This window comes from Ptychodera flava, chromosome 15 (assembly GCF_041260155.1).
Source record: "Ptychodera flava strain L36383 chromosome 15, AS_Pfla_20210202, whole genome shotgun sequence".
NCBI lineage: Eukaryota > Metazoa > Hemichordata > Enteropneusta > Ptychoderidae > Ptychodera > Ptychodera flava.
This window is the reverse complement of record NC_091942.1, coordinates 6,598,780-6,616,205: the sequence shown is the minus strand read 5'-3', so window position 1 is coordinate 6,616,205 and position 17,426 is coordinate 6,598,780. Positions and strand designations below refer to the sequence as shown.

Below are 17,426 nucleotides of genomic sequence, written 5' to 3'. Positions count from 1 at the left end.
TAAATTAAAAATGTTGCATTTTATCATTTCATGTGCTTGTGTCTTTTTTGAGTTTTTGCCAGTTACTGGTAACAAAATGTGATTAGCACAAAAATAACCAATGACTCACAGAAGTGATTGGATACAACAGTCTGATACACCCATTTCATACGTTGTTTTTTCACTACTGTTTTAAGGTTCACTTCACTATTATTGCCCCAATAATTTACACTTTTCCACTAAAATGGCAAAACAATAAGTTGCTAGCACCAAGTTATTATCTGTGAGGAATTCCCTCACCTGTACAAGCAGTAGCAACTTGCCATAGCACTGTTTTGGCAAGCTAGATGGCTCTTTTTAGATCAGCTTCAATCAAGCTAGGGGTCTTGACTATATATGGAGGTCAGCATGTGGAGGCATTCTAAAGCAGGGTCAAGCTGGCTACCAACTACCGGAGGTGTTGTTTGGGAATGCTCCTGAAGAAATCTTGAGAAAAATCTTCTTTGAAAGGCAAGGATACTGTATTTGAACGAAATTGTGGGGTTGCTCATGTTTTTAGGCGAAGTGATGAGCTTCAAGCAAACCAAAATACACGACGTGCAGACAATTCCGTTTGATGCTCAGCGTTGCATTGAGCCATGTTTCCCGGGGCCATGTTACTGGCATGTACAGTACAATTTGATTCTCCGTAGCAGGTAAACTGTTTCATTTTAAGTTGGTGATCAATAAAGTTTGCTTCACTGTTTCACTGTCCAATTTGTTTGGGTAAAAGTTAGTTTATTTTTATATAAAATGATCGAGGCTTGGTTCATTCTTATCGAATGAGTGGCCCGGCGTCCCATTAGTTTGTAGCGATAAACTTTCCTGGACAGCTACGGAATTTGAAAATTGCACTAGTCCGCAGGACTACCTCCGAAGACATTTTTACTAGTCCTCTTGAAAATTACTAGCCTCGGGCTAGTGGGCTAGCGCTTATGTCGAGCCCTGAAAATTGCTGAATTTGTCCCTTTAATATATCAATATTTGATCATCCTTTTGCCCCCATATTATTATTTGAGTGCCATTATCTCATTATACATTTATTATTTAATGTTTTTGTCATTTATTCTCATTATTCGGTAATGACATCTTTATTTGGAACTTATGTCATCCTTATTTTACCGTTATTTGGACATTTGGTTGTTCAATGTAAGAGTAGTACAACAGATCACTGCTCACACCATGCAACCGAACAATTGGTCACAAGTGTAAATGTCAAAAGCAGAAAAACAAGACAAAATTGAGGATTTCCCTGCATTTTACCTTATTGTCAGGATTGTCCAGAACGACGAAGACAATAAACAGATGAGCTTCTCTGGCTGCCCTTACAACTGACTTCACAGCCTCCATTCCTTCAAGGAAAAGCCCTCGTCCATCGGACACGATTAAGAGTAACTGTGAGGTGTCTATGTTTGCCGTACCTTGATGTTGTCTCATACGAGCTGACATCATAACACTGATTGCTTTATTCAAAAGCTGGTGAAAGACAAAACAACTGTGAATTAGCTTATAATGTGGAGCTTACAAGAGTAAAATTTATTGTAAATATTCACCTTTCTTTCATGCTTGATAATTCTCCGAAGTGTTACAATTTCGAGTTCGGGTTTTTGGTTGCAGATGTAAGACCTCTGGGGTGTAAATTAGCATATTTGAGTGAAATTATCAACTCACTTCACTTTTTACTTTTCACTTATTTCACCCAAATATGCTAATTTTCACCCCAGAGGTCTTATATCCGCCACCGAATACCTGAGCGTTCTGTTTATAACCTCTAATTACATCCAATAATTTCAGATCATCAGTAAAAGAACAAAACAATGGAACACATGATATTTCTCATTTTGACTGGAAATCAGAAAAGTCAACATATACCATTTGCATTAAGTGTACCCTATTATCTACATACCAAATATCAAGGCAATTTACATCACATGGTATATTAACGTCCCATATCAGATGTACAGTTGACCCTAGTTCTAAAATCCTGTGATCATAAGAGACACAGACAAAGACAGACAGTCTAATACATGTACCTTGATTTTTACACAACTGGCTTACCTCGGCTATTTTAGTTTTCTTTTGTTCAAATGTGAACTGTTGTAACATCCTAGCCCCACACTGACTGGTGAATTGCTCTTCAAATGGATGTAATAACTGCACTGATTCTCCAAAACTGATAAAAAAAAAAAAACGCATTGACAATAATGACATTATTTTTTTTTTAATTGTAAGATTTTCTAGGATTAAGTATAACATGAGAACCAAAAATGTATTGATGTAAACACTGCAAGATGAAATGACAAATTGTACAAATTGGAATGGAATGTGATCGATTGATTTTGTGAACTACGTTTCATGTAACACATTTGCTATATTTTTTTAGATTTGGTGCATTTGGGTACACAAACAAAGAGTTGCTTACCTGCAGATAGCCAACTCTCCAGCTTCCAACCACGTCAATGCATTGCTTATTACTGACATTGACTCAAAAGCAAGCTGAAATAAAAAAAACAGGGAAAACCTGCATCAGATCCTAAATAGGATATTTAGAGTTATAACAAAATGTCACCTGTTCCTATCTATGTGATATCAGCATGAGTGTCATTTGTGCTTTGTAAGACAGGAGTCAAAGTTGAGCGTCTGGACGCAACATAGATGACATTTATGCTATTATTAAACAAGGAAAAGGCAATATTGGGTAATGACAAGTTTATTACATACCCAGTTGCACAGAATTTTATTTGTTAACTTTTGCAAATGTAGTTCACAACAGTCCAATATTGATGACATTAAACAAACATATCTTAACATTTATAACAAAATATCATGGCTGATATTTCGTGCTAAAATGTCACCATCATAGAGCGATATGAGCATGGCTATATTGATAAAGAATATAATTATGATTTTTAAAGAATGCAGAAGATAGCAGGTAGCAAGAATTAACAATGTGAACATTTTACACTAATTTTCTTCTACTTGGGTGATACAACCACATCTGCTGTGAAATATAGCGCATGAAAATACCGATTTGAAAACAGCCACAAGGCATATTATCATTACCTGTTTGGAGCGATTATCAGCCATGCTTGATGAATCATCCACAGCTAACATAATTTGATAATTACGCTTGCTCGGTTTAGTTCTCCTCAACCATATCTTGTCCTTCCTGAACTGACTTGCAATGTACGGGATCACCTTTCTCATGTTCAGTCTCTTGCCAGTGCGATAGTCACCTCTGATGAACAGAAAATAATCAAGAAGATATCAAAGGTATAGTCCTGCACAGGATTCCTCATTTCTGGACTTGAGACATTAACCTAAGCATTAGGAAGGGCAATATGATCACAATACATGTAGACTCACCTTAATTTGGTTGCCTGTGATGGCTCCAAGACCAGTCTAAGTTGTTCACATAGTTCTTGAGACAAGCTGGATGTCAATGATTCATACCTATGCCATGTTTCTTGTGCTAACTTCTCCTGAAATTTGAAAAAAAAAATCTTAACAGTTTTCTTCCAGTCCAGTTAAACATAGGGCCAAAGTCCCTGAAGCTACGATAGACATGGATATATGACTGTATGAAATTATCTCACAAAGGTCATCCTGGGGACTTGTAAACCAAATATTAAAGCTGTCTGACCAGCGGTTTTGAAAAAACAAGCGACTCAACAGTTGACAGAGCTCTGCTGCGTTATGTAGAGAATAACCTTTTGTGACACATGTATTGATGAAGAAGGTGGATATCTGTGATAGCTCATTTCAGGATGGCCTCACCAAAAATGGAAAAAAAAATTCCGTAAAAATACAGATTTGCATATTTCATCACAATTTGAACAAATCTAAGTTGGGTTATCCCTAGGGACCTGTATACCAAATAACAAAGCTGTCTGACCGGCGGTTATGAAGAAGAAGACTTTTTACCAAAAACGCCTTTTTTGGCATTAATTTGCCTATTTTCAACAATATCAAAAAATTAAAAAAAATTGTTTCTCAAAATCCTATTTTTCATCCACACAACAAATATCAAAGCAGTAAGTACTGCAGTTGTCAAGATATTTAAGTGGACGGACGCCTAAGAAACGGACATACATACATACATATATACATACATACATACAGACTGACGGTGCACGCCAGACGGATACCCATCGCAATAGCTTTTATAGACTATATTAGTGACCATACAAGCTAATAAACGAGAGTTAATTACATTCTAATTAAAGTAAACAAGACTTGCTTAAATCAAGATTTACATCATAAAAAACAGCATATATGTATCTGTCAGGTTATAAAGAATCTTAAGCTGGTTATCTTTATCAGTATTTCCATCCTATTAACAAAGCACATTTTAACTTTCAAATTAACATTGTAAGTAAGTTCTGTTGAATAAGTTGAGACTGTACGTACTCAGAGAAAGCACACTGAAGAGACAAATGTTTGAAACTTAAGAAGTTCAAGGTCATCAAAAGCATTATAAGGAATCATGTAACACTTTCATTGCACTGTTTACACAGATTGCATAATTGCTATAAATAGCACATGAGGAATCTTACAGCCCAGCTTTACCATAAAAACCCTATCACTTTGACCACTCTTTTAATTGACCACTCTATTTTTTTCCTCAAAGAGTAATTTTATCCTTACCAAGTCAACCATAAATGGAAATTAGAACTTTCTCTATCTCTATTTATTTGACCACCCTATCATGACAAACTATTATGAGCAATTTCTTTTAGATAACATACAGGGCACAATAAATGACGGTTCAGAATATGTCAAAAGTCCTTCAGGGCTCCCATAGAGAGCTAAGCCGAGCATGTGAACACCCTACATGAGCAAAAAAAACATTAGGCTGAGCGTGAAAACGCCCTACATGAGAGAAAAAAACATTGGGCTGAGCATGAAAACACCCTACATGAGTAAAAAACATGTTGCATTGTGGGTATTTTCAAGATGGCAGCCGCCATGACAGCCTGCACTGAAAGCTCTGGTGAGTACATATTTTGGTCGATTTTACCGTTGAGAAATATTATTTGGGAAAAATAAAAACATCAGAGTATGCAGCAGTGTTTCAAGTGTCTATGCACATAGTTCATTACATAGCAGAAGCTCAAACTACAAAGATTACTTCAACACAAAATCACTTAGTGGGTTAGGATAACACATGCATTGCCTTAGCTCTGCATGGCAGGGCTGTGTGTTACCGGCGTTATACGGTATATGGTGGGAGGCCGTATAACGCTGGTAACACACAGCCCTGCCATGCAGAGCTAGCATTGCCTCTGAACATAGAGCTACCAATGCTCTGAAGCACTGCAAGAACTTTCTTACACACTGCACAGCCGACAAGCGATGCATGTAGTCTCTTGTACACTGTACAGCTCAAATGTTTTGGAAGTTTACAGCTACAGTCATTCACCTACTTCGAGTTTTAGAGCTGAAGTAATTATTACAGTTTGAGCATCTGAGATGTAATGAACTGTGCATAGACACTTGAATGCATAATGCTGAGTCAGATTGTGTCCTACATATACATTAATATGATTTAAAATATGTCACTTTTCATTCAAGATAAGGATTATTGAAAAAGTCTCCAAAATATCAATGTGCTTGCTATTTGTCGTGCATCATGTGCATGTTTGTGTGAGCTTTACTATTCAGCAGAGAATTAGAGACGCCATTAAGAGGCAGTGAACACTATATTAGAGAAAATACATGTATCATTGTGCTAATGATGGTACCTTCACCCACCAATGTTAAGAATAGCTACAGGTCAGAGAGATCATCAGCTTTATTAATGCCGTGAATATTTGGAATTCCATTGCCCATCTATTCGAAACAGTCAAACTTGTCGACTTTTAAATCAAAATAAATGAATATCTTTTCATGATGTACTGTATGAAGGTTCAGATCTGGATATGCCTGTCATAGTCTTTGACATTTTCTTTTTGACTCTCTCTGCTCCTGTATTTTTCTAGAGGTCCAAATTTTAATTAAAGTACAGGTAACCATAGCTAGCTGTTGTGATGTAACTGTCTTATTAGCAGAAACTAATCAAATTTGTACTCAGTAACTTCACAACAATCTACAGCTGAACTTGACATATATCATCAAAATTAAAATATTTTATAACTCATGACAGCTTCTCTTTTGTTTTCCAGAACCACTTGTTTGAGAGAAAAAACAGAAGATGAGCAACACACAAACCAGTTGGGATGTCTCACTTAGATGAGGCAGCAAAAAAAAAAGGGGGGGGGGGGTTTGACATTACCACAATCTCAATGGGAAATTTAATTTGTTGATTAGAATTGGAAAAAGTTTGAAAAATTAAGGTCAGAGGATAATTTCACCATCAGAACAGCCAGTATGGCCCAGTTTTGCTAGCTTTCAGCACATGCATTTTACATGTAAGAAGATACAGTGCTTGACTTGTCACATTCATTTATTATTTTGGAATAATTGATGAATCAATACAGTTTTTGTTTTCTAGTAATTGCATGTATGCTATATTAGTAGTTGAAGACCCTGGGTTATTGGCACTGATAGTTTTTGGCACCGATCAAAATGGCAAAACTTGTAAAACTTGAGAATAAAATCATATTTGTGGACAGTGTGTAACACATTAATCAAGTATGTCCTTGGTCTTTTTTATGTTGTCAAACACAGATTCTAGCATTTTGTGTAATTCCAAACCTAATGCCAGAGCAAGCATGCTGAGGAGAATGCAAGAGGACTTGCCATGGAAGTCAACAAAAGTTAATGTGTTTCTACTCATTGTAACCAGTAATGATTTGATCACTAAGGTGTAACTCTGATAAGCATAATTAGTTATTGGTAACCCCTGCCTGCACTATCATCCTAAATCCAATCAACAGAGGGTCATATTCTCTGATTGACTTCCAGGGTAAGCCAGTTGCATATTGTCTACGTTGGTTATCCAGTACCAGGTTGGAAGCAATAGTGCAAAACTAAACTTGGGTAACGTTAAGAAATCCAAAGATGATACTAGACTAGGTACCGGTACATATACAATGAAATGAAAGTGATGTCAAAAATAGTGACTTTCCCTTCAATTCACCAGCACTCTCACATTTTATGAAATACAGAAACTAATAATATTTTATGGAAAAGATTTATTTTTCACTTATTTATTCAAATATATTTACTTCTTGCAAAGTAAATGAAATCATGTTATTGAAACTAAATAATATGAAATAAACAGAATATAATAATATAGAACTGTATGAAACAGCAAGTGTAGCCCTTTTCCTGAAAGAACACATCTCCATAAATATGCCAATAAAACTCACTGACCGAAGCAGACTTTGGTGCTGCAGAATACAAAACAAGACCATGTTGGCTTTTACTCTACTGGGATAAATACAGCTGACAGAAAAGCTAACAGATTCCTTTTCTGCCTATTATTCTGCTTTTCTATTTATAGAATAACAGATGATCTACATGCCTTATCGAGCGAAAAACTTGTAGAACAATATACAAAACTGTCTTTTGTTAAATAATTTAGAGATATGATTGTGTTTACTGGAATGTTAGAATCCCTTCATTGTCATCAGTACCATTCACTTCATCAGCTGTTACAGTTTCATTGTTATTGTTGTCATCTGGGATTTGAGTGGCATTCTCAAAGCAATGATCTTCCTCTGACAAGTTGACCATGACCATCCGTATAGCAAGGTATGTAGAGTTGCATGCTGTTGTAAATGAAGAAAAGTTTAGGAGTTTTTGAACCACAGACAGGGCTCGAAATTAACTTTTTACCCTGGTAGTCCACTTGGGCTACCATTTTCTGAAGTCGGTAGCCCAGCAACAATGTCTGGTAGTCCATGCATATTTTAGTTTAGGGATACTGTACTTGTCCAAGTATAAGCCCCGGTTCAGCAACACAAAAAAGCAGTAAAACTATAGGAGCTTCCACTCGAGAAACCCTATGTTATGTGTCACGAACGCTTAATTTTTGCTAATGTATGTACATTTTGAACTCTTTCAATCACTTTCAAAATCGGCTTATACATCCAAAGAACTTGTAACTTGAGTAAAGAAAAACAAAGAAAAATATATTTTTATGATCTTTATGAACTGGCATGCTTTGTTACAACCGAGTCTCTCCATACAGACTGTAATACATTGATACTGATCGACAACCATAGATAAAGGACAGCGCAACTCAGCCACGATTTCCAAGCTTGTCTGACACAGTGTTTTAAATTACTATTTCAAATCAAACTGATAACACAGTCTCTGAATACAGAAGTGGCATTTTTGTGAAATTTCAGCTTCAAAACACCAAAACTTAAAAAAAAAATTGACACAGGTACGTCTTGTATGCTGCCGATCAACAGCATAGTGGGAACTGGCATGCAAAGACTGCACACGGAAAAGCAATTCAACATTCTGGTATCAAACGCTCTGCATCTTGTGAAAACAATAACATAGCAGTGAAAATTGTAATAGTCGCAAGGAAAAAAACTCTTCACAGATGAAAGGATAATTGCTTCAAACAAATGAAACTGCATGTTGACTGCATTTACATCGTCCAAAAGTGACGGGCATCGCACGTCAAGCATTTGTCCCAGGCTTTGGTAGTCCGTGTGGGCTACCATTTCATGCACTTTGGTAGCCCCAGGGTAAAGTTGGTAGTCTGTGGACGCGGGACTACCCTTAATTTCGAGCCCTGGCAGAAATATGATCATTTTTCGCAGTTTACAGAAAGGTTTAGCTTTGCATTAATCGTGAATAAAAGTATAAGCACATCCTTTGTACATAATTTGAATGGTCTTCAGTAGACTTGAGTTATTGGAGCTGGCTAGTCGAGGACAAAATCTGTTTACGACCCCAAAGATACTCGTAAACATGCACATCCATTGCTTCAGTCTCTTGTACACAGTTTACAGCACACTGTGAAGTAAAGTTGTAGCAGTTAATCACCCACTGAGCGATTTTGTGTTGAAGTAATCTTTGTAGTTTGAGCTTCTGCTATGTAATGAACTATGTGCATAGACACTTGAAACACTGCTGCATACTCTGATGTTTTTATTTTTCCCAAATAATATTTCTCAACGGTAAAATCGACCAAAATATGTACTCACCAGAGCTTTCAGTGCAGGCTGTCATGGCGGCTGCCATCTTGAAAATACCCACAATGCAACAATGTTTTTACTCATGTAGGGTGTTTTCATGCTCAGCCCAATGTTTTTTCTCTCATGTAGGGCGTTTTCACACTCAGCCTAATGTTTTTTTGCTCATGTAGGGTGTTCACATGCTCGGCTTAGCTCTCTATGGGAGCCCTGAAGTTTGGATTCAGGAAAGTTGCCTTTACATGATTTCACTATGAACTGTCAAAAAGTTGAACTTTCTGATAATTCTACACTGAAATTATTTTGGCTTTGATGATTTCCAAATTAATTCAATTATTTAAAATCATATTAATTATTTTTTTCTGGGTGAATTGATAGGGTTTATACAGTACAAGAATTACATACAATGTAAGTCAAATTTTGACCAAAAATGACAAAAAAATTCCTTAAAAATACACCTTTGCATATTTCATCACAATTCGAACAAATCTAAGTTGGGTTATCCCTAGGGACCTGTATACCAAATAACAAAGCTGTCTGACCGGCGGTTATGAAGAAGAAGATTTTTTACCAAAAACGCCTTTTTTGGCATTAATTTGCCTATTTTCAACAATATCAAAAAATTAAAAAAATAGTTTCTCAAAATCCTATTTTTCATCTACACAACAAATATCAAATCAGTAAGTACTGCGGTTCTCAAGATATTTGAGTGGACGGACGCCTCACAAACGGACATACATACATACATACATACATACATACATACAGACTGACGCCGGACGCCGGACGGATACCCATCCCAATAGCTTCTATAGACTATAGTCTATAGTAGCTAAAAAGCATCAGCCTTGATATTCTTTATCTTTTGCCCGATACTGTTTTTTTTTCTTGCAGATACCGTTTCTTATCCTCTGTACTGCTACTCTTTATCCTGTGATCTATTGTTTCGTGGTGGCAAGTTTTTTCATTTTCATCGCAGTGAGCTTGTGTGTGAAACAATTCTAATGTACTTCAAAGGAAGGAAGGAAGAGCAGTAAAATTCTGTAATGACAATGGGATGATTGAACTCCTTTCTGGAAAAGTTTGTTTCCACAAAGTGTGAATAAAGGTGTTGATTATGCATATCTCAGGTAAAGAGATAATGGTCAGTGCATTATAAAACCAAAAGGTTATCAGACTTTTATTATCAAACATGATCTTTCAAGTGAATTTTTGAGAAACTATGAGTTGAGCTGGCATTTTAGGTCAACGGTTCTACTCAGTGACGCCTAATTTTAAATGAACATACACAGTTTATCAAGTCACCAGTCCCCTCAAAATGATTTTGCTATGACTACAAACCTCTTTGTTTTGAGGTTTCCATCCTAAAAACGATGGTGAAAAGGCAATTGGATCTACTTCACACAAGATAATTGAAAGCATGAACTCCCTATCTTCACACAAGATAATTGAAAGCATGAACTCCCTATGTAGGTGATAATTTACACACCACTGAGTCTGAGCATTAGAATTTACATGACCACTTTGATTAGCAGGAAAAAACCAGCAGCCACTGTTTGTCACACTGGTTCTGGTGAAGAAGGAAATTATACAGTCTGTTGTCGAGCAACAAAGTCACTGATGGATTAAATAATTTGCCCAAAGTGTATGAAATGATTAAATTATGCTACTTTTATCCTTCTACCGATTTCTTCACCATTTTCTGTGTTTTCATGAACTAGCTTTCTATTACATATAATAACGGATAAATCAAAAATATGTTTTTTTTTTCAAGTTGACATACAAATAAAATGTAATTAGCATATTTTATTATCCAAATTTGCCAGTAATATTCAAAGTTATGTCTGGGAAGCATACTGAATGATGTCATATTTCTAAATGTACTATATAAAGGGCCTAGTAGAATTACACAAAAAATGCAGAATCTGGTCATTACAAGACCAACTAAGAATCTTGGAGTCACAAAAAAGAGGGAACTACCTGAAATGTGTTTATTTTACCAATCACAACGATTATTTAACAGTTACTCTAAGATCACATAAAAATTAGATATTGATGTTGTGCCAGTATTAAAATGACATCAAATAGCTTACCTCCTCACTGGTCCCGGTAGTGGAACTCAAAATTGTCAGTTGTTGTGTCAATTCAAATCTTAGTCTCTCTACATCCACTTCACTACGTCTACTCTCTAACTCCATCAAGACATCTCTGGCAGTATGAATTGTTGATTCTCTGTTCCTTTCTTTGATTGGTTCGCTTTCATCAGTTTCCCCGTCTCCATCTCCTTTGTTGTCCTCTGTCTGCTCAGCATCTCCCTCACCATCATCAACTTTTTTATCTGTCTCTTTCTCACTCTTCAGATGTGCCAATGGTAAACTGTCTGTCTTCTCTGCCTCCTGAAGAAGGTTCAACACAAATGAGACATCAACCTTATTGCATGTGTCCATCAAAAAATGCACCTGCTATGATATTGATCACTGATTTATCGCAAAAAATATGATTCTTGAAGTATAGGATACAGACAAAATACAAAGACTTTTCAAGAATATTAAGTACAACCTCCCTGCAGCATGTCACATTACAGCTCTGTCATATGACACAAGACCACTAATTAATTTCCCATAGGCCATCACAGTAGCGTTGAGCTCGATTTTCTATTTTAAAACATTCAGCGGCATGAATCCTCTTAACAGGTGTTAAATCAATGTCAGCTTGACTGCTGATTAATTTTTCTTGTGGGCAAGTCCACGGAAATTTTGAGATAGCGATGAAAATAGCACCCTCAGTGGTGTTTTTGACAAAATTCAGGCTTATTGTTATGATTTCTATTAGCCCTAGAACTCCTCATATTACCACCAAATGCTTCAGCCATTATTCACAACAGTCTGCATTTTGATTCAGGCAGAAAAATATCTTTACAAAAATTCTTGACGTTAAAGTTCAAACTAAACAAGCATCCATGCAGATATCAAAACTTCAAGGTCTGCACTATTTTTCTTCTGAACTATCTTCGTGGGTAACGAACCCGGAAGTGAATTAGTGATCTTGTGCCATATAGTCTGGTTTTGGATATATGCAAAAGTCCATGAAACTAAACATCAATTAAGAGGATGGTCTCACTGAATCATCTTTGGCATCTTGGAGAGGTTGTACATCATTTTCATCACCAGTTTCCATGGCTTCAACGTCACTTTCACTATCCATGTTTGGCACAGCTTGTTCTTCCTGTTGCTGTTCTTGTGTTGCAGCATCAAGTGTCTGTTTGTCATACTGAGTGGAGTCTTTCATGTGTTCATACAGATCTGATTCCATTTCCTGTTCCTGGGAATTGTAAATAGTACATTAGAATACTTGCTGCAATAGTACGTCAGAATACTTGCTGCAAAATAGCCTGTTATTTGTAGCTATTGTTTTGTTTTAGAGTATAGCGAGAAATGAATATGTTATGGTGAGAGACTGTTTGATGTGATCTTACAGGAGTGACATTTTTAAAACACGGCAGCTGAGCAAATTTTACATGTGGCATGTTTTATGTAAAACTCAGTATCATTAAGAGTACAATACAAAGTATCATGGAAGGTACAATGCCATTATTTTCATGGCACCACAGAGGTATGAAATGTCTAAATCTCTAAGAAATTGCAAGGGATGTTTGAATTCATCCAAAATCCGGGCAGTGAAAACTGCAAATTCACTTAAAGGGGCATATTTTTCGACCTTTGCACATCCATTAAATTTTAGTATTGTTGAATTTTTTTTCAGTTTAGTCTCTTCAGGAATATGACTGTTTAAGTAACTCCATGCCTTGAAAAATTTTGCTCAGCCTTTCCTCAAGCAAACTTTCAACCATTCACTTTTAAAATGAAGAATAAAATTCAGGGGTCATCGAGCGAATTCTTGTACCAGAGAAACAAATTACTCAATATTTACTGATACATTTGAAATTTGAAATGGCTGCCATCCCCGTGTTCTCGGTCTGGGAAAACTTTATTCATTCCATGAACTTCAAAATGAGACCCCCCTCCGAGACCCCCTCCCCAAGTGTAGGCCAAAGAACACTGTAAAAGTTTGAGAGTCTGAACATCTTTTCCCAAAGGCCTGTTCGACTTTAAACTACAAAATTTATCAACAATTAATGAGCTTTTAAACAGATGCAAAGCAACATTTCATGACAAATAAAATCATTACCACTACCTTGCTGTCCCTCTCTGTCTGCGGTTTGCTCTCTTCCTGTTGGTCAACAATTTTCAATCCTTTTCTTATCTTTTCTTCGGTAGATCCAAGACTGCGGTCACTGCTGGACTGGCCTGGTTTTCTCTTCTGATGCTGGAAAGTCAGCAATGACATTACAAATGCAAGTTATCATCGATGACACAGTCCCCATGGAAAAGTAGTAAGTTGTGGGGGAACAGTAATTAGACATTAATGTGCACCACAACTTGTATGTTTTAAAACTAATTTACAAAAAATAGCTTTGCAACAAAAACACATGATTTTTGTTTTTATCAGAGCAAAATCATATATACTGTGAGCATATACTGTGGAATTTAAAGAGAAGTACTCCACTGATGATTGGAGGAACTTGGACTAAGTTTCTGTGCTTGCCAGATGTCGCGATATGTAAAAGTGTGCAATGTGCAAATCAGGGATGACCTACTTTCCCATATCTCTGCCACCACTCAGGGTACACTTCTGTTCTGGTATCATAAGCAAACACATTGTATCTAAGTAATGGCTAGCGATGTGAAACAATCAAATAAATGGCTGCACGGTTGCCGTATATATAAATTAATATGCTTATCTGTTTCCTTGTTTCTTATCCTTGTATATTTTACTTTCAATTGATACAAGTGGTATTGGCAAGTCTGAGAAATTACCATTGATGTTAAAACAGCATCAACAAAAAAATGCAGCCAGGTTACCATATTGGATCACATCTATAATATATTTATCTGCATTTTTGTTTGTTAATATGAAGGCATTGTGTGCTGAGCAACTGTATTTTCCTTGTGCAAAACTTACAGTAATTTGATCAAGGCACATCTGAGTAATGGCTACAGACTTGAAATGATATAAATGTTGGCTTTGGTTTTATGTCTTTCGACAAAAGACTACTTTACCTGTTGTTGCTGTTCAGTGTTACTTTGTATCCTTTCTGATACCAGATCACCTTCATGACCTTTGTCTTTCTCAGATTCTGCCGTTCCAGTGCCTTGTTCCTGTCAGAAACAGATGAATTTAACCTTTCTCAGTCCAATTGATTATAAAAATGGACACAATGCAATGTACAAACTGGTGTATGCAACTTTACAGGTAAAAATATCAGAGATGGAAATAACATTGGGGGATCACATTCATGCTAAATAACCGTAGCCACTTTAGTGTGATTGAGCCTGTGTGGTACAAGCAGAATTTCTGTCTGCAGGAGGGTGATAAAACGGTTACTTTACCCTGTATCAGTGGTGATAATGATCCTACTATCGGTACCCGTGGACATGCCGATTAGCCTGAAATTACGGAGTGATTATAAAATACACTGTATACAAATGATGTTGACCACAGCATTTGCCCTATCAGTACTCAGTATCTGCTAAAATCATGTGTTTCAAATGTAGTCAGTGTTAGAGAACATCACAATTTTGTGCCGATTTCAATATTGCAGTGAATGAATACCAACGATACTATAGTGTGTATCGCAAGTGTCGTGTTCAGACTTTGTTCAGACGCGGGAATTGAGAAAATGCCACTTTGAAAATGTTAGCGATTAAATTACAGACATCGCCCGTCTTGACTGCAAAACTTTCGAAATAAACACTCACTTGCACTAAGCCATGTTTCTTTCCTACAAACCGTGAATAAACTTACTCCAATTTCACTTGGTACGGAAAGGTAAGAGTAAAGTACAGTCGGGGTAGCATTTTACATGTACATGTATTCACATGTGTGTAACCATGAACGACACTTTTCTCATCCCGGTTGAAGGGAACTTGTCCTGATACATGTATATCTCTTCCAAACTTTTCTGGCTCCCTCCACGCTTATCTTAAAACGCTTGCTTGTTTCTTTGTAAGCTCCTCGTGATACCTCGCTAGGTGCCGGATTGCCACCACAATCTCTTATATTTTGAACAATCAAGCTTGCTACGTCCTCACTGAAGTATTTGCCCCTATGATATTAGCGACCGTTGATGTTCATTGTCGGAGTGCAGACTTACAGCATGTCTACAGTGCAGTGTTGTGATCGATTTGAATTGGGCAGGCGAGACATTTTAGTAGAACGTTATCTCAATCCTAACAGTGGGGTGCCGATAGTGAACCTTACATTTATTACACCGATCACCACTTTGTTTCGTTTATACAAACAGAATTTCTGCTTGCTGCAGACAGGCTTAATCGTCACTAAAGTGGCCACGGTGTATAACACAACTGCGGATATATTTAAGGCCAGAGACTCAATCCCTGGGATCAAGTGTGTGTATACACACATTGTATTTGTATGTTTTACATTTCATTTCAACTCAATTTTTAAGACAGAAATTTCAAATATGTTTTCACAGATACCTCTTTCTTGTCCTTCTCTTCACTTTTCCCAGCATGCTGTTCTACATTATCACTGAGTTGTACTGGGTCATTACTGGTGTCAGTCTTCCCATGATCCTCTGCAGCTTCTGCAGTTTCCTTGGTTTCATTGGGATCCTTCCCTCTCTTATCTTCATCAGTCCTTACATCATCTTCCTCCATCTGGTTTTCATCCTACGTTATAAAGTTTCCATTGAGAAAGATTCAGGACAAGATTGAAACGCAAATGTGCATTCATCATACTGGGAGAGATAACGATCACTTTTGCATCTTTACATTAAAAGTGATGATGATATCAGTAATATTTTTTGGGTCATTACATGAAGTTTGGTTGAAATCACATCCTATTCAAGCAATGTGGCCATACTTTGATGAGCTGCACAGCAACAAGTCAAAATATGGACACACACTGAAAATATGATTCATACTTTAACATGTTAAAACGCAGATTCAGATCAACATTCTCAAACTATGGGAGAATGGCAATAGAGACAGAATATGATGATTGTTTGTACAAGACAATGATGTCACCCTGACACTCAAAGAAACGTAAGACTTACTGCAAGTTGTTTACTTCAATACACGCATATGAGATAGTATGCAACACAATTGAAAAAACTCCCCTTCAAAACAGAATTACTTTTACCTTTGGAGGTGGCACTTTATCTTCACTAACTTCTTCCTCTTCATCATTCTCATTCTCATCTATAACTTCATCATCGTTATCATCAACATCCATGTTCCTGTCATCTTTCTCCTCTCCAATTTCATCCTCTTCTTCTTCCTGGTCTGCTGATTGCTCTCTGTCTTGGTTTTCACTCAGATTCACCTCCTCTGCTTCCTCTGCCGCCTCCTCCTCATCAGCTGCATCATTTTCACTTACATCTTTCATTTCTGTTTTCTCTTCATTCTCAATATCAAATGGATTTTCTTCTGTGGTATTCATAGAAATTAAATACACACAAAACTGATTCAATGTAAGGTTTTCCTCAAGGCAAAGAGGTTTTTTCATAGTCTTGTTTAGACCATAATAAGGGTCTAAACACCTGAAGCCACTTAAAACGCAAGGGCTCTCATGGACCTTTTTCAGCCAATTTTCAAGGACTTTTTGGGGTCCAAAATACTATTTTCAAGATATCACTTTCTTGGTAAATCATTTGATATATCATTTATCATATCATATCCGTATATTGGTGGCGCAAATACAGTGATTTGATTGGTCGAGACGAGAAAAGAACCGTGGTATATTCGCGAAATACCACGGCTGGCACACAAGCAAGCTCTTAGCTAGAGCAAACATCCTTTTTTGAGGTTCCACGCCGAATTTCAATGTACTGTTATGATATAATAGCAATAAATCCCACCCAGTGATGGTATACCACTCGATTTTGACCAGTTCACTTCATACTTGTACTCGCTATCGCTCATGCATATGTCGTGAACTGGTCAAAATCTTGTGGTATACCGTCCACAGGGTGTGCTTTATTGCTTAAACATAGCATTTTACAATATTATGTGTAATAATAAACTTTTTCTATGTACATATGTAAAGATTGGGCAATCCTTGGAAAGGCGAAAGAAATGTTGACTGGTCTATTATCCAGTAAACATGCCTGATAAATTTACAACAGAATTGAACATAACATGTTCGGGGGCCAGGAGTGATTCTACCATTTGCATACAAGAGGGTTTCACGAGCCTTTCATCAATATAGGACTTCACACATAGATAA

General features: G+C 36.8%; 1 protein-coding gene across 1 annotated transcript in view; it reads right to left on the bottom strand.

Annotated features, from left to right (window-relative positions):
• The window catches only part of LOC139151028 (midasin-like), a 138,658-nt gene that overhangs the window by 2,755 nt on the left and 118,477 nt on the right, over positions 1 to 17,426 (bottom strand). The window contains 11 exon segments of the mRNA XM_070723548.1: positions 1,282 to 1,494; positions 2,077 to 2,191; positions 2,441 to 2,514; positions 3,082 to 3,256; positions 3,385 to 3,500; positions 11,210 to 11,512; positions 12,237 to 12,437; positions 13,311 to 13,442; positions 14,237 to 14,335; positions 15,677 to 15,868; positions 16,341 to 16,627. Of these exon segments, the coding sequence (XP_070579649.1) occupies positions 1,282 to 1,494; positions 2,077 to 2,191; positions 2,441 to 2,514; positions 3,082 to 3,256; positions 3,385 to 3,500; positions 11,210 to 11,512; positions 12,237 to 12,437; positions 13,311 to 13,442; positions 14,237 to 14,335; positions 15,677 to 15,868; positions 16,341 to 16,627 (1,907 nt within the window).